Source organism: Diadema setosum, chromosome 14 (genome assembly GCF_964275005.1).
Source record: "Diadema setosum chromosome 14, eeDiaSeto1, whole genome shotgun sequence".
NCBI classification, from domain to species: Eukaryota; Metazoa; Echinodermata; class Echinoidea; order Diadematoida; family Diadematidae; genus Diadema; species Diadema setosum.
The window spans coordinates 10568072-10595158 of NC_092698.1; the positions used below are offsets into that span (position 1 = coordinate 10568072).

The following is a 27087-nucleotide window of genomic DNA, read 5'->3' on the forward strand; positions in this document are numbered from 1 at the left end:
CGTTTTGACACTAAATGTAACGAGATTTTTTGGACATGAATTTTTTTTTTTTTTTTTAAATTCAGGAAGCTCTCAATTCCCAGACTTTTAGAGTTTTTTAGGGAAACCAAGCGGGGAAAGGGCACCAGCATAGCAAGGATTTCATCGGTTTTTTGTTTGTTTGTTTGTTTGTTTTGATGTGGGGGGGGGGGGGGGCTGTTAGTATGTGAAGGAGTGAAGCGACCGAGCCCGAGCGAACGGAGCGAGCAAGGGTAGGGGGAGGGTGTGGGAGGGGGTTGTCCCCCTCCCACGGTGAGAACTTTTTGCATTTTGATGTAGATTATTGTTGAACAATTTGTCTATAAAATAGTGTCATCCAAATAAACGTCCTGTTTTAATATTTAGACTGAATATCATGAACGCGACGAAACAAGAGCGAGCGGAGTGAGCGAGGGGGGGGGGTGAGGGAGGGTGTGGGAGAGGGTGTGGGTGTGGGAGTGGGTGTCCCCCTCCCACGGTGAGAACTTTTTGCATTTTGATGTTGTAAATGGTGCAATTTGATACATGTTTTTGCGTGTTTTATCGACTTGAAACAGTCCCACTTGTGTAAGGTAGCATGCAGTACATTTTGATGTAAATTGTTAATGAAAATTTGCCTATATAGAATGGTATAATTAGATTTTAATAAACTTTTTGTATCAATTCTTATACTGATGTCAGGAACGCGACCGAGCCCGAGCAAGCGGAGCGAGCGAGGGTTTAGGGTGTGGGAGGGGGTTGTCCCCCTCCCATGGTGAAAACTTTTTGAATTTTGATGTTGTAAATGGTAAAATTTGATGCAGGGCTTTGCTTGTTTTATCGACTTGAAACAGTCCCACTAAGGTAGCAGTACATTTTGATGTAAACCATTATTAAACAATTTGTCTATAAAATGGTGTAGATTATATAAACTTGTTATATTAATTCTCACACTGAATATTATGAACGCGGTCTGTTAAGCAATCAAACAGAAAAAAAAAAGAATGCACACGATGGTGTACAGTAGGGGCATTTCTCCTCCCAAACGAAGATGATTTTGTATTTTCAGACCTGAAATTCATCGATTTGGTGCAAACTTTTGGTGCAATTCAACTGTACTTGAATTTTTTTTGCAGCCCCCTCCCCAAAATAATGATTTAAACAAAAATGTATTTTTTTTTCCGGTGAAATGTTAATGGCTCTTATTCCTATTGTGCATCATCTCTGTGTATGTACAAAGTATAGTGAGGTGTTGGGGGGTTCGGGAGGTGGATACCCCCTCCCGCTGGACGGAGCTTTTGAGTTTTTAGAATTGAAACAAAGCGATCTGAAGCACACTTTTTATGGAAAATCCGGAAATTGTCATTCCCCATAGTGTACTAAGTCTATAGAAGGGACAAGGCAATGGGAGGGTGGTAAGATACCTCTCCCATATTCGATTATACAGAGCGTATCAAAAAAAGGTAATCCAACTTTGGATGGCTGTGATTTCTTAATTGTCAGTTATGAAGAGCACAATTTTGGTTGTAAGGTAAGGGGAACTCTTCCTCTTTCCATTGATACCTAATTATGTTGACAATTGCCATGCATGACTGAGCACATGGACTATTGCACTTTTTCCATGTTTGCGTGTTATTGTGAAGGAACAATGCATGTCTCACTGCATGGATGAGATCTGTCAATGAAAGTGGCCAAATAGGCAAGCCTGTACGAATGCAGGTTTGTTTTTAGGTTTTGTGTTTAGGGTTTGTGTTTAGGTTTTCTCCTAACAGTTTATGGTCCATAACCATGAACATGGCCTTTTTTTCCCGATAACTTGGTCGCTCCTACAGAGTCCAACCCACGCAATCCATTTCCTCTGTTCATATTCAACCCAGTATAGAAAACCATATCTTGAATACGAAGAGATTGAAATGGATAATGGTTTCGCCTTAATGGGAAGGACAAAATATTGACAACGTAGCCATTTTGATAGTTATGAACCATAAAACGTTAGAAGAAACACTAAAGCACGAATCTGCAGTCGTGCAGGCTGGCCTGATGATTTGACCACTTTCATTGACAGATCTCATCCATGCAGTGAGACATGCATTGTTCCTTCACAATAACACGCAAACTTGGAAAGAGTGCAGTTTGTCATTGTTGTCGTTAAAGTCCATGTGTTCAGTCCTGCATGACAATTGTCAACATAAAAGAGTTCCTCTTTCCTTGTAACTAACATTGTGCTCTTCACAACTGACAATCAAGAAATGGCAGCCCTCCAAAGTTGGATTACCTTTTTTTTTTTTTTTTTTTTTTTTTTTTTTTTTTTTTTTTTTTTTTTTTTTTTTTTTTTTTAATAGATACGCACTGTACTTTTCCGCCTTCCAAATCCCCGGTCACATCTTGGGAAGGGGGGAGGGGGAGGCGACTGCCCCATCGTCCCCCTTTCCTTGGCTACGCTATTGGGAAAGGGTGAATTGTTAATTGAAAGGAGATAATATCCCCTCTCCCACGAAGGAACTTTTGCATTTCTTTTTATTAAGTAAAGTGACAAAGTTGGTGCACACTTTCGATTAAACATTTTGTAAATCTGTCAATCTACAGGAAAAAAGACCGAATGGGGGAAGGTGTGGGAAGAGGTATCCCCCTCCCACACGAGAGAGACTTTGCTTTTTTAGAATTGAAATTCAGCAACCTGCCATCTTGTGCACACTTTGGGTGAAATAATTGGACAGATTTCTAGCAAAATGTATAAAATCAGTGCTGACAGAACCCAGGATGAGAATTGTTTTTGCCCACGATTTTGGTGGAAAATGGTTGAAAATGAAAAAAAAAACAAAACAAAACAAAAAACAAGTAAAAAAAAAAAACAACAACAACAACAAACAAAACAAGAATAATTATTTATCGTCCGGCGTTGAGGTCGCTCGCAGACTGAAGAGGTGATTTTTTTTGCACCCCCCCCCCCCGTGACGCCGCTTGACGCCCAATCATGTACAATTTCGTGTTCTCTCTCTCTTTCCTTCTCTCTCTCTCTCTCTCTCTCTCTCTCTCTCTATATATATATATATATATATATATATATATAAAATATTATATATGTGTGTGTGTGTGTGTGTTAAAATCCCGCACTGAATTTCCTGTTTTTTTTTTTTTATTGAACGATTAAGATGAATTGAATTGAATTGAAGTGAATTGATTATATCTTCCAGAAACAGTTGGGATTTGTGATTAGCACAACGGAATTTGCATGAAAATTTCCTTGCGAAACATTCAAGTGCTTGAGGAATTTCTTAAAATGAAGCTCCTCAAAAAATTCGATAGTGCAAACATTGGGGATTAAAATTTCTTCTACATCTAACACTCTTCCTTATAAATGTAATTTAATCTGCCGCTAACTAAACTTTTGCTTCTGCTAGAGTGAGATTTGATGCTTGATTCTTCCAACTATCCGTGAGACCTAGTTTGTCAATAGTCTACATTAGTTTATATTTTGGGGTGTTATTTTTTGATAGCTTGATGTAATTGAATTAGGTCGTTTTTACACAGGGTAACATTGTGTCTTTGAGTTTGCACTAGTTAAGATTTCGGGGTGTCATTTTCCGATATTTGTAATCGATTTAGGTCAGTTTCACAAAGGATAACGTTGGGTCTTGGAGTGTGCATTAATTACGCCAGTATTTCGGGGTGTCATTTTCCGAAATATAGAATCGATTTCTGTGGTTTTCTCATAGGATAGCGGTGTGTCTTGTATGCAGTTTGCGTTGAGTTTGCACTAATTAGTATTTCGGGGTGTCATTTTCCGATATTTGTGATCGATATTACTTGGTTTTCACATAGGATACTAGTAGACCCTAGGATAGCGTTGTGTCTTGCAGCAGGGGAGCTATCATGGGTGAGACCTTCCTTCTTTGGAGTTTGCGTTGAGTTTGCATTAATTAATAGTTCGGCCATCAGTGATCGATCATTACAGTCCGTATTTCTACGCTTCATTCTGTTCTACATTTTCTGAATTTTGAAAGCAATCTAAAATCTAAACGACATCTGTTTGGTCAAAAAATATGAATTTGATGATTTTTCAATACAATGTTTTTTTTTTTTCGAGTTATTGTTGACTGTTGAGGTGAGATGCTTGATATACTGAAGTAAACGTGACGTTAGTCATTCTTCGATAGGATGGATTTAATACTTGATCAAAAATCTGCTTCGAGAGGGCTAGAGTGGCCTGGGAAGAGCCAGGTCCAGGTGCTGTAATTAACCCTAATTTTCACCGCTAGCGGTTTGTATTAGTTGGCATTAATTAGTGATTTGCGTTAGTTTGTATTAATTAGTAGTTTGCATTGAATTTACATTGCGTTTGCATTAGTTTGCGTCAGCTTGCACAGTTTGCATTAGTTTGCGTCAATAGGAGGATCGACCGCATACAAGATCCTCAAGGATGTTGTTGGTCGTTTTCTCGGTTCGCTCCCCGGCCGTACGTACGCGGTGATGAACATACAACATGCGTCTACCCGCCCGCGCGCTCCGTGTGCGCGGCGCGGAAGAGGGTCACGGTTTATACACGATAGGTACAACAGGTACTGTAGATGATCGTGTAGCGAGAGATCGAAGATAGGGAGGAGGTACTAGGTACATGTACAAGTGTACTAGTATTAGACCGAGTACTACTGCTGTACTATCTCTGCTCTGTTGATGTTTATTATGATACATGTATTGTTATGATGTATTTACTCAGGACGGGACATATTGCGTTCCTGCATTAGTCCTGAGATCATCGTCGCCATCGCCATCGCCATCGAGGGAGTTTTTCGAGAGCAGCGCCAGCAAGCGGGCTTGACCTACACTTTACATAGAAAATCTACTACATCTGAAATGTATGTATCGCCTCTATCGGTTTACAGTGACAGTGCAGTGTCAGTGTCATGACATAACATCATAGTATATTAGGTTGCCTACCAGTGATTTCAGTCAATACAACTGAGAAATGTAGTTTTAGGCATTATTGTTGAAAATTGTGGAATCAGTTATTAAGTTATTATAATGAGCTTTCGAACGAGTTAGAATCTATTGTCAGTATTGAGTTATTGTTAGTGAATTGCCTAACCATGTTATTCAGTACTTCAGGCAACTGTCGCCAGTGTCGGAACATCTAACACGTTAACGTTAGATTTTCTCTACTACAGAAATGGTGAGAAACATTATCCAAACTTACAACGTCTGTTCCTCTCACACTGACTGACTGAGGACTTATTGCAGTCTTTAAATGTTCGGAACAATTGTATTCTTCATCTGTCTGGTAGGCCTACAATGTGACAATGTAGGTGTTTGTTTGTTGTTTGCTGTTTTCTTCTCTGTTGTCATGTTTGAACACAAGCAGGAGTATTAAAAGCAAGATGCCCATAATTCAACCATCAACATAAGTAATGGCACGCTGTCCAAAATTTGACCGCCTGCTACATGTAAAACCTATGCATTTTGCGTGCGGTCGAATTTTAGCACGAGAGGTCAAATCTTGGTATTTTTGCTTATTAATACTTGGAAGTGTTATGGGAAATGACACCTGATTAGGCCTTTCATCAATGAATGAAGTGACCCCTGCCGCAAATAGGCACCCCATACAAAGCCTGCCGCACACAGGGTATTTTTACTCTATTTTAGTAAGCAAGGCTACTACTCATCGACCACCTATGTTTAGATTGACGACCCTCGCACAATGCCAATGGCTGTCTTGCATATAAGTATGCATGGGACGGGGTGCAATAAATACGCTGGAACATTCGAACATGAATATAAATCAATTATTTATTATTAATTAATTAATTATTATTACTATTTAATACTATATGTGACCCGCTACAACAAAATGATCCTAAAGTCGGGCGAGGTCGATTATTTGAAAATTGCACGATATAATCCCCTAATCTTTCTGCCTTAGATTGATATATAACACATTTTATGAAAATAATCGGCTGCAGAGAAATCGATGTTTGAAAGAGAGCATGTTGAATCGGCTGGAAAATCACTGTTTCGAGAAAAGCGCCCTAAAAGTCTTCCTTTCGACGCAATCGCGATCAACGGACACGCAAGTCAGTTTTCACCTCTGGACAATAGAAGGTAAGCCCTAGCAACCCCCGAAGAGTTCATTCAAGCACATCAGCATCGCCGGTCTCCTCACCAACCAATCAGTGACCAGGATGTGAGAAGCGGCTGAGCATAGCGCACCCCGCCCGCACGCGCCAGTCGACTGGGCAGTAAGTGTGCGAGCTTCACGCTTCGGTTAGCAGGCAGCAAACTGACCAATGAGATCACTCTGGTCGTTGTTAGGGGCGGAACCTATCTGTGGCGCTAAATCCAAATTTTCGAACCAGTCTCCGCTTTGTTGAAACGCCAAAAAACATGGCTCAGAAAAACGCTATTTTTTGGTCTTTCCTTTGATCATTTTGCTTCAAAATTTCGACAGATGATAGAAGACATGTTAGACTCCAATAATATATCAAAATCAGAAAATCGTAAGTTTTGACCAATTTTAATGCTCTGACTTCAAACTCGATTTTCACGGCTTCGACCGTGCGCGACTTTAGGACCTTTTTGTTGTAGCGGGTCACATATTACTATTACTATTATTATTATATATGGCAGCAGTCCCCATGACTTGTTACAAATGTGAAACCACAGTATAACTACAGACTGTATGTGAAGGAGTGCTCCGGGGTTAGTGTCTATTATGTTTTCACAGTGCTGAGAAATAACCTAAATCTACTGACATCAGAGAGTGGTATACAGTAGTAGAGGATGATCTGTGCAGTGTCTACCAGCTACCAGAATGCTTTGAAACACTGGAAATGTCCAAACACTGACAATGAAGAGCTTTATATTATTGATGTAGAGCTCTACAGACTTGTCACATGTTAAATGCTCACAACTGGTGTCAACTGAAGAGCAGTCCCTTTTTTCTTTTTAATGAGTGTACATGTATCATGTTTGTTTAATATCAAGGTATTACAATTAAAAAATGTCCCAACTTGAATAGTGTTTGTTTTCTGTTTTCCCATTGCAACAAAAACTGTCTATAAGTTCTTTATATTTACTGGTGTGCACCCTAGATAGAGGCAACAGCTCTGAATATGCAGGGATATTGGTCAGACTTTGTTCAGAAGATTTGAGATTTTTTCCTGTGGAATTGAATTAACAAACATAGTTTACACCAGATGTTTTGCAAATTGTACTTAATCTGTGAAACAAAACTGCCATTCAAACACTTTTTTTTTTTTTTTTTTTTAATGCTTACCTTTGCAACTGGTAACCACAACGATGAAATGAGAAATATAGTGTAGGTCAATTCCATGAAGAAAAGTTACCGGTAGCCATTTCTAACCTTAGAGATGATACATAAAAAAATGGTAAAATTTAGGTTTGTTGTTTATTTTGAAATGATTGGCCCAAAATCTATAAAAATAAAGCCACTGTCAAATATTTTATATATATAGTACATTATGAAATGTTGATTATTATCTTAAAGACTATACACCAATCAGTGTACTGTTGGAAGTATATTTACTATTGGTGTTATTTTGGCCAGAGGATATACACGCTGTATTATGATATTGTAGAAGGGAACAATTCTAACAGAGTGTTCCATCAATAGGATTTGGAGTGCTAATGCAGGATTGTTATTATTGATTTAGTGCTGGTAAACCTTTCAAAAGTGACTTTTCCAACTCTCGGGTAACAACATTTTTAACGTGTTTAACAACATTTCCTATATAAAAACGAAACAAACATTGTCAGATCTGTATAGGGTTGTATAGTTAAGTTAGAGTAACAGGCAACAGAGAGTATCACATACATTTAGTACCCGGGTACATACAGTACTACATGTAGTAGCTATCTTCAGCTTGACTTTGTGTGGTCACCAGTCATGCAGCATCACCAACAAGTCAACAGCTAAATGTAAAACGCAGCTTCAATGTTTTTGTGTCTCGTGAATGCATACGCATCCTCTGTAGAAGCTTCTGTACAGCACATCAAGTCTTAAGGTTTTTTTTTTTTTTTCCAGAAATGATCATCTTTTCATCATTGAATTCTCTGAATTGTGAGATTCTCTAAATTTCATTGCATGTCTTGTACTGGAGAAAAATTGAATGTGGACATTGTTAATTTCATTTTTAAAATCTATACGAATGGTGGACCTACTACAGCCATGAAATGTATGGAGCTGTATAAATGAGAGGATTTAAGTTGCCATGTTTCGTACACTAGGTAATCATTCACATTGCAATTTTTACATTAAATTTCATTTTTTTAAATCTATACAAATGATGGACCTACTACAGCCATGAAATGTATGGAGCTGTATAAAAGAGGATTTAAGTTGCCATGTTTCATACACTAGGTAATCATTCACATTGCAATTTTTACATTAAATTTCAGTTAAATCCAGCTTACACCTGAAGGTGTCAAAACCACTCAGAGAATTGGTCAGTTACAAAAATTTGCAAGGTCTGACTTTGTACTACCTGTGCGAGTAGCACTCAGTGTCGCATTTTATGAGAATAAGTGGAAGTCTCCCTGCCGATACGCTGTACAGTACCTGCATTTTTCTGAGGTTTTTTTTTTTGACACTGGGAAGAACAATTAAGATTATTCCATGCAGAAGCCACACTACTAGTACTACAGTGTAAAATTATGCCACTATTACATGGGTCACTGTACTACAGTGCTAGGAAAAGCCTACTTGTCCAGAAGAACATGTTGAGTCATTCACTTTGGAATAACATGAATATGAGATAGACTGACAATAATCACAAAACATATTTCTGTATACGCCATATATTGCTTGTATGAAATTTCATGAATTACATTGTAGGACTTGAAAGACAAGTTTGCAAGTGGTTGATATGCAACTGAGAATCACAGTGATAGAATGGGAAATATTTCTTTCCTTTTGTGAGAAAACTTGGTGATTTCCCACCATGGATTATGTTATTCATGGCATTTGTATTGTGGATGGCAACTAGTCACAGAGTTCCAACACAATTGTCAGTTGACTCCCAAATTCACAAAAATATAAAAACACTGTTCCCAAATGAAGTACATGTGTGCTTGCTGCTATTAGTAAATAAAAAATCCTAAGATTCAGTGGTGCAGTTTTGATGCAATGTACACATACATGTACATGTACGTATGTGCGTATGCAAATTCTCAGCAAGAAAGGAAAAAAAAAATAGTGAACACAAAACTCATTGTCAAGTAGCACCATTGATAGTACACTGTATCTTGTATAATGAATTTCATACCCCCTCTATTTTAACACTACAGTTCGACCTCAATTATCCGGCCTCCTTTTATCCGGAAATCTCTATTATCCGGACGCGTTCACGCAGTGAAGGACTTTTTTTTCATCCAAAAAATTGAGAAAAAAACAGTGATTTTCATGGATCTATTTCACTAATTTCATAAGATGTGCATGATAGGTTTCTCAATATCTAATGAGGTAGAACATGTATGATTTTCACATGAAGATATGCTTTATTTTTGTGAAGAAGGGACTAAAATTTTGCGCAGGCTAGCATAGATTACACCACCGTTGCGGGGTACGCTACCTGCCTAGCTGCCAGTGCACTGGGACGGCAGCTTGGACAGCAGCTATAGGCTTATACATTAACATTGTGTCTCCCATATCCGGTCAATTCGCTTATCCGGATGAGTGCCGGTCCCGACATGGCCGGATAATCGAGGTCGAACTGTAGTTACAATATAGTGTTATGTGCATCACCACTGTTTGTAATTTTAAACTGGCTAACGTGTCCTTTGTAGTCCAGGCCTGAGTGACGATACCCAGACATGAGAAATCAAAGTGGACTAAAATTTGTGCAGAAAACAATCTAATGGTGAACTCTAAGGGTAATGTCCTCACACAGGTCTGTATTCACATGTTTCTTAGGCCAATGCAGACCTGTGCAAAACTAAAGGTGGAGCATATCCCAACAAACCACAGGCACAATGAATTACTTTCTATAGTCATTTGCAACACTGGAACAAATGCATGCATCATACCTTTCTGCCATTGCATACAATTTGTAGTGAAGGGCTACAAATACAAACAATCGTAAATTTACAATGTAAGTGGTGCACTGAAGCAGGGCAGTTTATTGCAGCCCAGCAAAGCATTTAAAAAAGAGCTCTGTCCTTCAGTCTCTGGTCCATGAACACTTCACATAAGTATTTGGCACATATGTGCTAATGTTACGTAACTTAAAAAGGACAGTCTACATACTGTAGTGTCACTTTGCCAATATGGAATGCTAGATGCCATTAATTGTGGTAGATAATGGAACCATGGCACAGAAAAAGATTTTGAACACAAACTGTTTGAAATTGGATTTGACTCTCAAGTCTCATCTCATGGAAAAAAAGTTAGAAAATATAGTCTGATGTGAGTATAATGTTGCACTAACAGGAAGATATTCGTACTACAAATGTGATGAATCACCCCACCCCCCCCCCCTTTTTGAGGCATCACATTGCATCACTGTTACAGCATCAGATGAGACACCCAGGTGTTTCTTGGAGATTTCCCTACACTTGTACTTTTAGATTGTAGTAACGATGGTGTGTGCTTCATGTGTGCATAGACTGTAAGGGAGCAAATGAACTGTCATTCTCATTATTCCATTATAAACCTCTGAAGGTTATTTGAATGGAATTTGCTGTAGAGTATCAGTACAGTATCTGTATTTGAAAATTACTCAACAGACAAATGTCACTCAATTGTGCTAATGTTGTCAGATGTTCTCTTCATTGCAAGTTTTCATTTTACATTCGAGCCATACTTTACATTTCCCACTTTTATTTCTCTATGGAGAGCCTTTGATTCATCCAGAAAGAAAAAAAAATGATATCATATGTTTATAGACTTGCATTGGATATCATTTGTTAGAGGAAGACAAATTGAAGAAAATTCAAACTTCAACCTTCACTACTCTACTTGATATTCTCTTGCAATCTTAAGATTTGTGGTAATTCTGGAATACATGTACGCATTATTGTACTTAACATTGCCGGCATTCATGGTGAAGTATACATACATGTAAAAAGACAGTGCACATAGTTCTAATAAAACCCAGAATTGCAGTTTCAAAGAAGACATTCACATAATTTGCTTGTCACTACTGCACAGAAAAAAAGAGCAAAAGGATGCAGGTGTATGTCTTTGCTGTAGTGAGAAAGTCTTGTAAAAGTCAATGAATTAATGTCTGTTCTCAAAGGGACACTATCCAAGCCTTAACAATTTGCTAGGAATTGACATTCTATTTACAGTTATGACTATTAAGCATCATGCATCTGTACAATGTTTTTGAACAATTTTTCATTCTTTAAGGCGCCATGATTTCTAATCAATGATATTTAATGGCCACATACTGACATTATTCTCAATTGTCTTTCACATTGATGCACTATCTCACTCCCCCCCCCCCCCCAGTGTAGATGTCTTCAAATGGAACAATTATTCCTTTTATGTACATGTACTGTATAAATAGTTGTTTACATATGCCCACTATCACTGGTTAATAATAAAAAATAATAATGCTTTCAGAGTGCTGAATGTGTGATATCTATCACCTCTTGTCTATCCTCAGGTGAAACTCAGACATCAAAAGATGTAGCTCTCTGGCCTTTGACAGGCTGCAGGGGTAAGATCAAAGACAAGGTGGAAAACTCTCGGAAGTTTGTGAATTATCCACTGTTGGCAAGCAGTCCAAACCAGCATCATGCCAGGGGAAATCAAGAAACCCCTCTACATTGGATCTTCAATGGAAGACCTGAACAAGAAAGTTGACCACAACTTGACAAAAGGCCAGACATCCAGGATGTGAGTAGATAGACTTGTCTATGAGATACACATAAAGAATGAATATTATTAATCTATTTGTCCTGTGTAAAACTTTTTCATATATTCATACTTTCAACAAATGTGACAGTGCAATGCATTACTTGATAATGTTTGATGGTTTGTTTTCTGAGTTTCCATCTTGGAGTGTAATCTTTTTACCACCGCCTTGTGATGTAGATATGCAAAGTCAGCTGGGAAGGTGCTAGATCAGGCAGAGAAAGCATACAAGGAGAAGGATGAGGAGAGGGCCTATGTGCTCTTTATGAAGTACATCGCACTGTGGCAGGCCACCAGGAAAGCCCGCGATTACAAGCAAAATAAGGTCAGTCCTGCATGGCGATGATTATAAATCTTGATCAGGTTATTTAAAGGACAAGTTCACCTTCATAAACATAAGGATTAAGAAAATGCAGCAATATTAGTAGAACACATCAGTGAAAGTTTGAGGAAAATTGGACAATCGATGCAAAAGTTATGAATTTTTAAAATCTCTGTGTTTGAACCACTGGATGAGGAGACTACTACAGCTTGTGATGTCGCATGCGTACAACAGTATAAAGAAAATGTAAAGAAAATTCAACATATTTTCACTTTTTTGACATAATAAAAGAGCGCTTGACTTGCCTCTTTCTAAAGGCAGGGGGAATAATATTACCCATAACATATGTTGGTAACGAGTCAAGGGAATGTGTACTTTTATCGAAAGATGAAATTTTGTAAAATTCTCTTTATATTTTCCTTATATTGTTGTACGCATGTGACATCATACTCTGCAGTAGTCTTCTCATCCAGCAGTTACTGCACAAAAACTTTTGAACGGACTGTCTGATTTCCCTCAAACTTTCAATGATGTGTTCTACTAATATTGCTACATTCTCTCAATCCTTATGTTTATGAAGGTGAACTTGTCCTTTAACACTTGCCCGGTGACCATGTGCAAATAAACATCTGGTCTGGTCAAGTAATGCAGTCTTGTCTTTCTTTCTGTGTTTATACGCTTTTCTATCCAGTTGTATTTCTTTCTGTCCGTGTCTATTTATCTGTTTATAATTACAACATGTCTATCTATCTGTCTACATGTATCTATCTATCTACGGTATATGCTATCTGTAAATCTACAGCTACAGTGTATCTTTCTATCTATCTGTGATCTGTCTACAGGCAGGTCTATCCATTAATTTTTTTTTATTATTATTTGATCTGCAAGTTAAATAATGACATGAATATAACAAAAATTAAATCTCATAATTATTCAGTAGTAGTATTCTAATTGTGTTGCGTTGTTTCACTGCATTTTCTCCAGTGTATTTTTTGTTGTTCTCATTTTATCATGTGGTTCAGTAGAATGTTTGCCTTTATCTGTAGATTGCATAGTGGATAAAATATTTCAGCCCAAATGCCAAATTCATTTCCAAAATTATGTAGAGTCTTGATGGCCCTTCTGTGAGCATGGTTACTGATAAATTGGTAAATTTGTATGGAGACATGACATGGTGTATTTTCAGTGCATAATAACCCCTCCTGGACTGTGCAAAATCAGCAAGTAATGAATGGAAACTCATGATTGTAAAAATAAATCTGATAGTTAAAGGAACTTCTCATTGCTGCATGTCTTTTTAACATACGCAGTACAATGCTGTCACATTGTGTTATGGGGTTATACACCAATCGGTCCTATTTTTCTGTTAATTTTGTGGCCACTTGATGATAATTTGTCTTATTTCACTGATAATGAAGCAGCAAATGAACTATGACCCCATCGGATGAATATGTACAGCTGTACTGGTAGGTTTTCATGGATTGTGAGCTTCCTTTAATACTTCCTTGTATTTTTTCACCTTTCAGTGATTGACTTTCAATGTACATTTGTCATGTGTCCTCAGTTATCAAATTGCGGTGACAATGAAAATAGCCCAGACTTTTCCTTTGATAGTGGTCACTCTTTCCTGAATGTACAATGTACATTAGCCTGTGCTGTTCAATTTAATACTGTGTTCTTATATTAGGATATATTGAAAAAGATGTCACTCACATTTGATACAAATCATACAGATGCCTAATTTCCATTCTGAAAGCTGGCTTGTTTTTGTTAACTGCCTATTGGTATTGTAATTGATGGGAATTTCATGTTTTTACCTGTCAGGGCAGGACATCACATAAAAATTAAGAATTTAATATCTTGTCAAATGACTAATTAACACTGTATTTAAAGAATATGTCAGCCACTATGATTTCTGTCGTTAAGTTCATTGTTTATTGAGCTACAACATCGTATGTATGTAAAATTAAATGAGTATAATCTATGAATGCAGAAATATAATTCTATGTTACCCAATCAGAGCATGTAGTTGATTTGACAATTTGAAAATGACATTTTTGTGTATGTGTAGTCTTAGCTTTATCAATGGTTGTATGTTCACATCATTCAAGTATTTCTTCTAAACTATGCATACCGTATACACATATATGGATGCAGTGCTGATAAAAGGGCATGTGACCATTAACTAAATTCTTTCCACTACATTCATCCATATATGCATGAAGTATAGATAAAAGGGCGTGAGGTCATTAACATATTCCTTCCACTACATTCAAGCATGTATCAAGGATGCAGTATTGATAAAAGGGCATGTTGTCATGAAGTTCATTCTCCATACAGTGTAAGTTTAGGTTGTGTCGATGTATTCAAATTCCATGAATGCATTGAATTTTGTATTCTCGTGTACACTGTGCAGGATTTTGTGGATGTCCTGCTTGGTACAAGTGGCTGTTCAAAGGCTATCACTATGGCAGAGGAGCTTTCTGAATCCCTCAAATTCAGGTGACTTCTTGATTAACCATTAAGTGACTGGTTCAAAGTCTAATCTGGAGCAGAACAGGGGAATGATCTCATCAGAGCAACATTTTGAAATTGATTACGAGTACCAGTGCATCAAATAGAGCAGAGAGGAGAAGCGAGCAATCACTCTCTGTTTGATATTATATTTCAGGCTTTTCTTCTTGTTTCATGTCTGGTTAATATTAAACAAGCATACGATTTGTAATCTTTTGTTACAGTGTCACACAAACAGCCTCATTTCATATTTCTATGTTGTTGTTCTTTGGTGGTTTTTGTGTCTTGTGAAAATCTGAAATAGAAAAAAAAAAAGGAGTTGAAAATGAGAGGTTACAGCCACCTTAAGTCCAAGTATTTTCACCAAAGGCAATCTTTATTACCCCAAGTGCTACTGAAAAGAATTAATCAACATTATGCATTCAACAATCATTTTGAAAAATCTCAATTCAACAATCAGTGTGAAAAATCCCAATTCAACAGAGCTAATAACACCATTTTCTCAAGGCATAATTATGCAATTTATAATGTGTGTGTATCCTAACATAGGTTTGACTTTACAGTAACTTTAGAACTCTCCTTATTCTCATTCACTTACAAAATACAATAAATCATGGCTTTAGTATTAAATGCAGTTTACAATAGTGAGCCATGATTGATACACTCGAGAGCATAACATTGTTATTGGCCGGTACTGGGTCAGTACCCATGACTGCAGTTGCAAAGGGAAAGAAGCATAATACGTTTTAATGCAGACTTCACAAGCCTACTATACTGTGCACTCATGCCACCTGTGAGGTCTTTAATGTTAATTTTGTGGAGACAGTCCAAGGTTCAAGGAGAGTAGATCTTTAGAAGCAGTGTTGGGTGCATTGTTCGCATAAGGGGTAAGAGCTGCTGTGGAGTTTGGGTGCACCTCCAGGCGTAATCTGGCAGTTACAGGGTTGTTATCATTGCATACATGATATATTTGTGCCATACAACTTCTCTTGAAAATTCAGTGATCACCCATGAAGTCCTAACAATTTTGTTGTGTGGTGTTTTTATTGCTTAATCACAATTCTTACTATCAATCTTCAGCATATCATAGAGTAGATCATTGGTAATTCTCTTTCTTTTGAATTCTCTCATCACTTTTAATTGCTTCTTTTGGTTGAAGAATTCTTAAAAGCCTCTTGATTGCTGAATTTACAACTGAGTCTTAATTAGCAATGTGTTTTCAAAATTTTTCTGTCAAATTGAAAAGTTGTATTTTTTTTCTGAATGGTACACTTTGTACGGTTCAATTGGATTTAAGTCATTACTATTACTTTCTTAGATATACGAGATATGCAGTGAAATTCAATAGTGCTAATTCAATAATGACAAGATGGTCATTTCTATGCCTAAAGACTTCATTGGTTTGTAGAATAACAATACAGGATGGCAGGGCGGCATCCAAAATTTGCCAAGGTTATGAAAAGAGTAACTATGTGCTTCAGAGTGGTGAACTGGGATACTTTGATAGAAAGATTGTCAAGTTGTAGGATGTGTTTATATGTCTTGGTTTAAACTTAAGAAAGGTTTGGACTCAGTACTGAATACAGTCAAATAAAGCAAATCAAGAGACTTCACAATAGCACAGAGGAGTTAGAGGTTGATTGTTTAGGGATAGAAATATTCAAACTCTATGTTTAAGCAAGCTATTTTGCAGCTGTTTGAAAAGTTAGATAAATGTTCTAAAGCAACTGGTATGAACTCCCCAATCATATTTATCAGAAATTTTTCACAGTAATAATGCAATATTGTTGTCTTCAATTCAAAGTTTCTTTACATCTGCATGTGGCGTATACAGCAGAATTAGTTGGGTTTTAGCGTCAAAGGCAGAGAAGCATATTAATCAAAATTAGGATTCTTCTCTCACAGTAATTAGCTTAGAGGCAGTAGAAGTGAAAATTGCTTTGGAAGAATTTTTGAAGTACACATCACATAAGCTAGCCAAAAATGCACACACAAGCCCCCCCCCCCCCCCAAAAAAAAAAAAAAAAAAAAAAAAAAAAAAACTTGACTGACAGAAATCTAAGGTTTTACAAATTACTAGCGTATCCTGGCAATTACCCCCCGGCTAAATACTGGTTAGTGGTAAGGTTAGAGTAAAGATTAGGGTTAGGATTAGGTTCAGGATTAGGATTAGGGCCAGGGGTAGGGTCCTGGGTAATTGCCCAGGGGATAATTGCCCTAGACCAGAGTATTTCCTTGGGCAAATTTTTTTGTGTAATTATTTATACAATATGAAACAATTTCAATTCAATTTATTGATTTCATGAAAGCAATACAGGCGATATTTTATGTGCAATAATCAAATGTGGAGGAAACCGCTAAAAAGCCAATGGCGTGAAGATTGTGATACCCTTTACTGGATCTTTTTTGGATGGTGATGATGAGGAAAGATCATTGTAATGCTTGATATTAATCATCCTTGACAAAGTAAAATTCTGTAAGTTATGTCAGACTCTTTGCCCCATATTAGTTTAAATTTTCTGTGGACTGCGTTCTGCCTACAGTCATCAGAAGCAGTCATTAATACAAAATACTGTGAAAGTGGATATTTTCATGCGACTAATTTTTCGCGCTCGGTGGGTAAGAAGAGTTTCACATGTTTTTAATTCCGCGGAATACAAGTCATCAGCTGCTGGAACATATGACAAACAAAAATATTTGTGTGCTTTTATTTTCGCGCTAGTTTCGAGTTGCGTTAAAAGCTCGAAAATTTCAACACCGTCAAAATTTCCACTTTTACAGTACTAGGATGAATTTAACAAGTATATCTGTATAAGTATATATGTAGGGAATGGTTGTTGTTGCTAAAATCTTTTTTATCATCACAATTTTGTAGATACAAAGAGTTAAAAGAGGCAGAAGAAGTCAGCAAGAAAATTGAGGAGGAGAAGGAGAAGGAGAAAGCTGCGACAAATGGAGAGAAGGATGGGACAAAGAGTGGAGGGATGGACACACCAACCATAAATGGTGATGCAGAGGAGAAGAGTTCAGAGGAAAAGAGAGTACTAGGTAAGACTTTGCAATAGTGGCTTCAGTAAGGGAGAAAAAAAAAAGAGAAAAAGTTGTATTGGTGTAACAGGCCATATGAAAGTAGGGTAGGATGGTCAATTTTTTTATCTTTAAACCTTGGGGATGGGATATTTTAACAGTGAATTTACTCATATAACTTGTAAATGCATGCATGCAGACCCCTACATGCTACTACACACGCGGATTAAATAAAAGCAAACGGATAAATCACCAAAAAAATGGCAACTGCGTTGAAGTGATAAGGATTGCACTATCGATACCGAGATATTGTGCTATTGTGATCGTGACAGCAAAGATCTTTTTTTTTTTTTTTTTGTGAATTCTCTAGGGTCTGGGACATTTTTTCAGTCATGTTATGCCTATACAACTTTTTTTTAATGGCCTAATTTTGAATGGGAGACAGAATTATATCTTCTTATCTGAACCAATAATGTGCTGAAATGGTTAATAGTAATGGTATGCAAGTATGGAATGTTGATAAAGTAATCAACACCAATGCTGAAAATGAGAATATGCTGATAAGTTAGGATGCAACATCAAAGAATATTTTGTGCCATATTCTCTTCTAGGTAAGGCTGGACTGGTCACCTCAATAGAGCTGTACAAGGAGCTGCAGAGTGATCCGTCCTCGGTATTGCTGATGGACATCCGCCGATCAGACCACTTCCGAGATTCTCACATCACTGTGGGGCAAGTCTTCAACATTCCTGCAGAGATCCTGAAGCCAGGGTATGTCTGACATCATTCATCCCACCCTACTTAGATCACCTTAGCCAGTGGCTCAGAGGGCTGTTGTGATCACTTTTTGTCTGCCATCCACTGTCTATTATCTATCGTCTGTTGCCAATCATGTACTGTCCATAAACATCTTACATTTTGTCATTTTCTTTTAAACCCAAGGTCTGATTTTACCCAAACTTGGCATGAATCATTGGTTGGAGTAGGGGATACATGCTTTTTCAAATACTTCAGGTGGTCCCACAAAATGAAGTAATGTAAAAAAAAAAAAAAAAAAAAAATGGTCTCCTCTAGAACCAGAAGTAGTACAAATTTTGTCATAGTGCATTTAGATCCGTTTAGAGGTAGATAATATAAGTTGTTCATGACAGTGGCAGATGTGGCCCAATTGCCTGACATAACCTGACTAAAACTGACATTTTCATCCTCTTCTTTCAAATGTATGGTCTGATTGTAGAGTGATTTGGGCTCCAGAAATTGGGTTTTCTTGTCATGAGTGTATTTCATCCATACAGAATAACTGCTGCAACTCTGGGCAAGGGCCTTAGCCAGGAAGCTAAGGCTTTGTGGGACCGACGAATGGATGTGGAGTTCATTGTGCTGATAGATTGGGAGGAACGCCTGGTACCAGAGTCTAATCTTGCCATAGTCAAGGACACAATGTGTAAGGTAAGAGAACACACAAAATATATTGGGTGAAAGGAATTGAGATGTCTGCCATATATGATGCAAACAAATGTAAATGAAAAAAAAAAAAAAAAATGTGTGAAAGAGATTGGTCTCCAGCTATAAAGCCATGCTAGTTAAATGATTAGTCACTCACAAATGTTCAGTGGCAAAGGAATTTATCATTGTCTGAAGGTAATGGGTATTATGTTTATAAATGAATTTGTATGATTTTGTGGTACATGGGCAGTGATTTGGCTCAGTTGGTGATTTAGCTCAGTCAGTAGTGCATCTGCCTCCAGATCCAAAGGACCCGCATTCAGTCTAAGTGAGCAATGTTGCGTGTAATCATACCATCGCCACTAGTTGGAGGCATAGCACTGTCTCTCAGATAGAACGTAAAATTAAGGTCCCGTGTGTGAGAATGTCACAACTCTTCCACATACAAGATCCGGCTTCATTCATCGCAAAGAGCAGGATGCATAACTCAGTGACATGGTCTGGCCTAACGTTCAACTGGAGCCCATGGAAGACCAGCTAGTGCAGCTAAATATTGGCTATCCAGCCATCTTCTGTGATGGAATATGAAACAAACAAACAAACAAATATTATGTATGATTTATAGTACAAAAACCACGAACTTCACAAAGAATAAGGAAGCTATAAATATGAATTCCTCCCCTGTTAATGATTTTCATGCAGACAATTTCGGCAATTTGATATCAATGGCAGTTTCTCTTTCCTGCTAACTGTTCTGATACCTTCAAATGTCCTCCCTCGATTCAAAACTTATTTTAATATCATATATGGATATGTCAAGTATCAGTCAGGTCACTGATCTATTCATTCATTTTCAGAATCACCCAAAGTGTGCCATGTAAGATTGTATACTGTTTTTTAAACTGTTGTAAGCTGTGGAATTTATAAGCAAGTTTGTTCAACTTTTGTAAATGTGCTTTCTTTATTTTACTGGTTGCACTCAAAACAGCTTTATATTTGAAAGTGATTTCTTCTGTGATGAATGAGAGCATATTTAATAGTCTTTTTCAAATTTTCCATTATAATGAGAGTAGAGAGTAGCTGCACCAGTAAATAAGGATAAATATCAGACGATCTCAGTATGCGATGTTCAGGAGCTTAGTGGCTGTAATTGAGTCAACCGCAAACATATAGCATGCATGATATGTGGAAACAGATCAGAGTATGGAAAGCCAACTGAAACTACATAACTAACATAATCATCATGGCACTGTAAGTCATTGGGTAGTGCTTGCAGCTCACTTGGCTACTGTCTTCCTCCTATACACAGTGGGACTGGCAGACGGCATACAAGAATGATCCACTTGTACTGAAGGGTGGATACGGGGACTGGCTGTTGAAATATCCCATGTACACAAGCAACCCTCACGCCAAGAAGCCTGCCAAGAAAGTGGAGGAGTCCAAGAATTTGTGTATGTGGAACTAAGCATTACAGAAACTTTTAAGTGTCAGTCATAGTCTAACTTAGTGTGGGCAGAGAGAGCCTCTCCATCACGTGAGTTCTTTGAAAGATTTCAATTTCCAGTCGATCCAGATGAAAACATACCTGACAAAAATCTGACATGTAAATCCACAGCTAACTGTTTGCTCACAAGATGATCACTTCATTAGAGTCGTGAAACATCTTGGCATCAAGGCACTATTTCTGAAGGATGCTGGAATGCACTAGAATTTATGGTAAACTTTGATTAAAGATATGTAACTTTTCTAAAGATTTACCTGATAAGTTGATTATTGCCAAGAGAGATGACATAGACCTTTGTGACTAGTTGTCCAAGTTATATGATCAATTGTCCTTTTTGAATAACTTTGCAGAAGATTGCACTGTGTAGATGTGCTAAGTTTTTATGCCTCCGCCACAAATTGTCGCAGGAAACATTATTTATACTTGTTTTCTTCTTCTGACCTCATTCCTCGTCTGCAGTGGACTTTGAGTACCCAGTATTTGATGATGAGAAGCCACCTCCTCCTGCCCCAGCTGCTACCCCTCCTAGTCAACCCCTCCCTGTCAACGGGACATCAGCCGGCAATGCCACAAATCAGCCAAAGCCACTCCAGAATGGCACTGGGCATCCTCACCAGAGAATGTTCTTCATCTCTGGCCAGCCTACAGTGGACCGCTCCGTCAAGCCGGGGGCCGCAATAACACCAGGGCCCCAGGCTAAAAGCGCCAGCCATTCAGACTCTGGCAGAGATGTGTCGAGACCAGCTACGGCCTCGGGAGTCACCCCTGCTCCCCCAGCGTCAGGCAGGGATGGGAGTACCAAGCCTCTCCAGGGACCATCCAGCAATGGAGGTGCTAGTACTGTGGCAAAGCCCTCAGCCGCACCAACTGTAAACCGAAACCTAAAACCCAAGACAGACATCACTGGAGCCGATAGTGTCGATGGAAAACAAGAAAGAGGTGATGCAACAGGTGGGAAAGCACCCATCACAGAGCCTGGGACAAAGCTGGTGGAAAATTCCTCAGTCACACCATCTCAGCCCCCTCCGCCACTGGCTCCAGAGTCGGTTGAAGAGGACACCAAACAAGCTGCTCATTTAGAAGAACTGAAGATGAAAGAAGAACAGGTATGTGGGCCTGCTGTGTTTTTGTGTGTGGGCCTGCTGTGTTTTTGTATGTTGGTCTGCAGTGTTTTTGTATGTGGGCCTGCTGTGTTTTTGTACGTGGTTTTATTTCTACATTGTGTCTCATGCATTTCCGTTGTATCTTCTAAGAACCTGCCATCTGAAAAATCTGACCTCTTGAGTCATGTTTATTGCGGCATTCTTTGTAACATTACAAAGAGTAAAGACAGCTTGTGGAAGTAATATTATGTACAAGAGGGTCAGGGTAGTTTGCCATGAGACTCTGAGTTATAATGTATAAGTGCAAGTTTGCAAGACATTCCAACAGTATTACTACAGATATCCTGTGTGTGTTCACTTGTCACTTGAAGGCAAGACAGTTAACCATTCCAACAGTATTACTATAGATGACCTGTGTGTGTTTACTTGTCTCTCGAAGGCGAGGAATAACCTGAATAAGATGCGATATGACAAGACCAAAGCTGAAAATGAGCGGCTGAAGGAGGAGAAGGCGGAGATGGAGAGAAACCTGCTGAAGCTCCAGGCACAGCTGGCAGAGGCCAACGCCAAGAAAGAGCTGAAGAAGCAAGCAGCCGCCGCCAAGCCAGCCTCTCCCACGCATTCCACCCCTCCTGCATCTTCAGCCATCAAACCAGAGGACAGCCAGTCCAGCCCCGGCAAGAGAAGCGCCACCACAAGCGGTTCCGGAGATGCATCCCCTGCGCCTCCGGCCAGCAAAGTGGCAGAGGATAAGTCCAGGCCCGGCCCAGTCTTGCCCAAGACTCAGCCCAACCAGAACTCAAATGCTGCTCCTGCTGATGGAAAGTTAGCCAGTGGGGCTTCCTCTGGAGAGGTCCCTACTGCTGAGGTCACTACGACCTTACCCAGAGGCTGGGAGAAGAGATGGGATGAGAAGTCCAAGAGATACTTCTACCTTAATCACAATGATAACACCAGTCACTGGAATCCTCCAACTCCTGGTGTCCCAAAGCCCCGTGACCCTGAGCCCAGACCAGCCAGTGAGAGATCACATCCTGATCCTGCCTCCTTGCCACTGAGACAAGATGGTGAGATATTAGCAAACTAACAATTCACAGTAAGGGGGAGGTGAGAGATTTGTCTCACCTTTTTGCAGATAGATAAATGTGTGTTTGCAGATATTCTGTACGCACCATATGCTGTAAAAGTGGATAGTTTTGTATGAGTAATTTTTCGTGCTGAACCTGGTAATGTGAATTTTGCATGCTTTTGATTCCACATAATCAAGGCATCAGCGTTAGTGTATGGCAAGCAAAACTACTTGTGTGCTTTAGATTTTGCACTAGTTTCTGGTTGCGCGAAATGAGGGATAATTTCCACATCACACAAAATTGCCACTTTTACGGTATATAGCTAATCTTATTTTTTGCCAATCGGGACTTCACAACAAGTTTGCGAGTGGTTAAATTTGTGAGTCAGCAATAAACGGAGAAATGCATGTTGTGTTCATATCAGGATCAGATGTGATATATTTCTTTGTCTTATAACTCACAAATAGCACCCAACTCACAAAATTCACAAAAATAAAAACTCCACAAAATATATAGTGTGCTAGTATACAGTAGAAAAACATATCTAAAATGGCAACTAAATGAAAATAGATGTGACATCAATTGACTGCTGAGAATTGTGGATGCTTTGCTGTACACAGACCCTATTAATCTGACAATCTTTGTGACCACTCAACCCAAGCTGCTGACATAGACAGGTTGCCATGGAGATGACCAGATGTAACCCTTTCAGGACCAGCATCCCCAAGAGGCTTTTGACATTGTATGTAAAAATTATGTAAACATGTTTGCATCAGGACTTAAAGAGTTACCTCTGTCGTGACTTCTGTCACTACAGGCAGCAGTGCTCCACCAAAGTCCTCCAACACCACACCTGGCCAGGTGAGGCGCGAGCCTCTCAAGTCGGAATCTTCCGACCCATCCAGCAAGTCCAGTGGGCTCAAGAGGTCCCTCTCCTCCCCCAACGTAGCCCAGATGGTGATGAAGGAAGGAGATCGGAGCCCCTTTACTACGCCAGTTCCAACTGTTGATAGGTCCAGCAAGCCTGTAGAGAGGTACTACTATGATATTTTTCATTAATCATATTCTTTTTGTTGTTGTTGTTGTATAAGCATATATATGAAGAGTTTGATCGCAAAATGAGTTGACTATATTCATGTCAATTTGAGATATTGGTGATTAAAGCTAGAAAACAAGGAAAATGTTTAGAAATTATTACATTTTTATCGTGACTTTAGAAAATATTCCTTGTTTTGCAATACGTAAGGTACCATTTAAAAGTTTTTTATGCCTCCACCACGAAGTGGTGCCGGAGGCATTATGTTTTCGGGTTGTCCGTCCTTCCGTCCGTCCGTAATTAATTTTGTGGACAGCGTAACTAAAAAACCTTTTGAGGTATCCTAATGAAACTTGGCATGTATGTGTATTAGGGGGTGAAGTTGTGCCTATCAACTTTTGGGTGCACATGCTCAAGGTCAAAGGTCAAAAGGTCTAGGTCAAATGCTTAAAATTTCACTATTTCCCCCATATCTCAATGCCTGAAGCTATTTTCTTGAAACTTAGTGTATACATGTATTACCCAATTAAGATTCTCTGGTGAAAGTTTGGGGTCATGTGGTCAAAGGTCAAAAGGTCAAGTAAAAAATGTTAAGATTTCACTTTTTTCTCCGTATCTTGGAAATTGTTCAAGGTGTCTTCATGGAACATAGTATATATGCATGTACTGACTGGCAGTGGTTATCTAGGGAAGTTCGTGTTCATGGGGTCAAAGGTCAGAGGAAATACTTCAAAATTTTACTATTTCCCTTATATTTGTGCAATGCCAGCAGGTTTTTTTTTTAACTTGGTGTATGTATGTATAACCCAATAGTGATTCTCTGGGATTTTTTTTTGGCCAAGAAGGTCTAAGGTCAAAAGGTCAAAGATCAAGTGAAAGTGCTGAATTTACTTCTTTCTCCATATCTCGGAAGTGGCTCAAGTTATCTTGAAACTTAGTACATATTTATGTATGTTCTGCCTGACAGTGATTCTCTTATAAATCTTAGGGTCAAAGGCCTGATGAAAATTATAACAATTTACTGCTCAATACAGAAATTGCACTTTTTCTCCATACCTTGAAAATTACTCAATGCATAAACATTTCTTGACGGATTTTATTCAAATTTGGCATGAAGGTCTACCATGATATAATCTACAAACTTATAGATTTTGGCGGGTTGATACAATCGCATTGCGCAGCAATGGACATTTCTAGTTTTGTACTAGTTTCTGGTTGCCTGAAATGAGCAATAATTTCCTCACCGCAAAAAATGTCAATTTTTACAGTATTTAGCAAATCTAATTTTTTGCCAATCGGGACTTCATAACAAATTTGGGAGTGGTTGAATTCGTGAGTACAGCAAATGGAGAAATGTATATTGTGTTCATAACGGGATCAGATGTGATTCATTGCTTTGTTTTAGAACTCACAAATAGCACCCGACTCATGAAATTCACAAGTTAACTCCATTCCTGTCAATTTGAGGTATTTGTGATTAAACATGCTAAAAAACAAGGAAGATAATACAAAAATATGACATTTCTAATTGTAACTTTAAAAAAAAATGTTCCTTGTTATGCAACATATGAGGTACCATTGAATTTTTTTTACTTTTTCTTTCTCTATCTGATGATGGACTTACTATAAAAATGTGTGAAAATAGCACTTAATGTGGTTTGTAATCAAACTCTTCATATGTATGTATGTATATATGATTGAATATTTCATGAGAGAGCATGAAGCTTTTGTTACAGTAAATGCAATGTATCTTTAGCATTAATCTTAGATAATGCATGCCTTTGCAAATAACTGTAGATGAAAATAATGTTCTGTGATGTAAATTTTGCCAATCACATAGTTTCTTAAAAAACACTGTTTGATTTCCATGCATATGTAAACATGTATCATAGTGGTAGACTATTTAAATGCATGTCCTAGGGTTATTTTAAGAGTTCCTTGCGCATTCCTTGTTCATGGCCATATGCCATGGTAGACTTAATTGAGAAATTCTATGTGACTCCATATACTTGAAAATACTTCAAAGTTTTGATTATTCAAAGATCTTATCAGTTGTCTTTGGGAGCACTGACTATCCTTTGATTTACCAAGTGCATTTTCTCCTACTCTGTAAACACAAAATTGAGAGATGATAAAAAAAAAAGTTTAATCTTAAAACGACCTGTACTGTGTGTCATAGTTTATGGTAAATGCTGTGATGTCTTGTATGGCTTAGAAATGGGTCATACTCATTATATCCATCAAAACCACAGTTATGACTGTAATAGACTGTAGAACAGTGCAAATGTGACATCTTTTTGTGCTCTATACATTGTGCACATGGCACACATAAGGCCCGGTCAGACTGGCAAAAGATCAAGAAGTTTGAGATTGCTAAGAGTGGGCCATTGGTACGTGCACAAGAAAGAGTGCGCCATCCGATGGCTAGTGATTGAGACGTAACAATGCACATCTGTACATGACAATGGCCTCGCGCTTCGGAGACACCGCCCGCAAACAGATCGACAAGTTTCACGGGAAATTTGTGGTCACATTGGCAAAACTTCAAGATCTTAGCGATCGCGATCTCAAACTTCTCGATCTTTTGCCAGTCTGACCACACCTATAGTGTAACTCTCTTCATGCTTGAATCCTCCATTGTTTTCCAGACCTCCGCAGCAGATTACCCAGTTCAAATCAGCCTATCCAAACAGAGTGCGCAATCTCAACCCTATTTTTGGAAATCAAGTAAGTGAGAGTCTACTCTGGTTTAGAAAGTATGGTGATGCATATTTGCTTGCTTGCTCTTGCATGTGTATGTTTGTTTGTTTGTTTGTTTAAGAGAAATCATTGACCAGCATCAACGTTGTTTGACTTTGATTATATGACTGCAAAGTTTTAATTTATATATTTTCGTATCAACTTTTTTGTTCTCAACATATTGATTGTATGATGAGAGTAATAATGATTTAATTTCCGATGTTCTTGATCTACTTGATATCACAAAATGCAGATCTTTAAATAAAAGGGCATTTAGATTTGAAAATGGTTATAACTTATTGATGTTTAATTTCTCATTCACAGAGGTGAATTATTAAAGAGTTTTGACACTTCACATGCAAGTATGATCCCTTTATGTCTTAATTTTTCAATGTGATGAGGCTTGCAGTGGTAATGCATTTTAGAAGCTACAAAGGTTGTGGGTAATAGGTTACAA

General features: G+C 38.2%; 1 protein-coding gene across 1 annotated transcript in view; it reads left to right on the top strand.

The window, feature by feature from the left end:
* The first annotated feature begins 4772 nt into the window (after positions 1-4772).
* LOC140238023 (ubiquitin carboxyl-terminal hydrolase 8-like) overlaps positions 4773-27087 on the top strand; it is a 32137-nt gene continuing 9822 nt past the window's right edge. Inside the window, exons 1-12 of the mRNA XM_072317950.1 lie at positions 4773-4853; positions 11619-11851; positions 12050-12194; positions 14608-14693; positions 17581-17753; positions 18344-18503; positions 19028-19181; positions 20488-20629; positions 21142-21788; positions 22225-22852; positions 23673-23889; positions 26540-26618. Of these exons, the coding sequence (XP_072174051.1) occupies positions 11751-11851; positions 12050-12194; positions 14608-14693; positions 17581-17753; positions 18344-18503; positions 19028-19181; positions 20488-20629; positions 21142-21788; positions 22225-22852; positions 23673-23889; positions 26540-26618 (2532 nt within the window). The 5' untranslated portion in view covers positions 4773-4853; positions 11619-11750. The remainder of the gene's footprint in view (positions 4854-11618; positions 11852-12049; positions 12195-14607; positions 14694-17580; positions 17754-18343; positions 18504-19027; positions 19182-20487; positions 20630-21141; positions 21789-22224; positions 22853-23672; positions 23890-26539; positions 26619-27087) is intronic.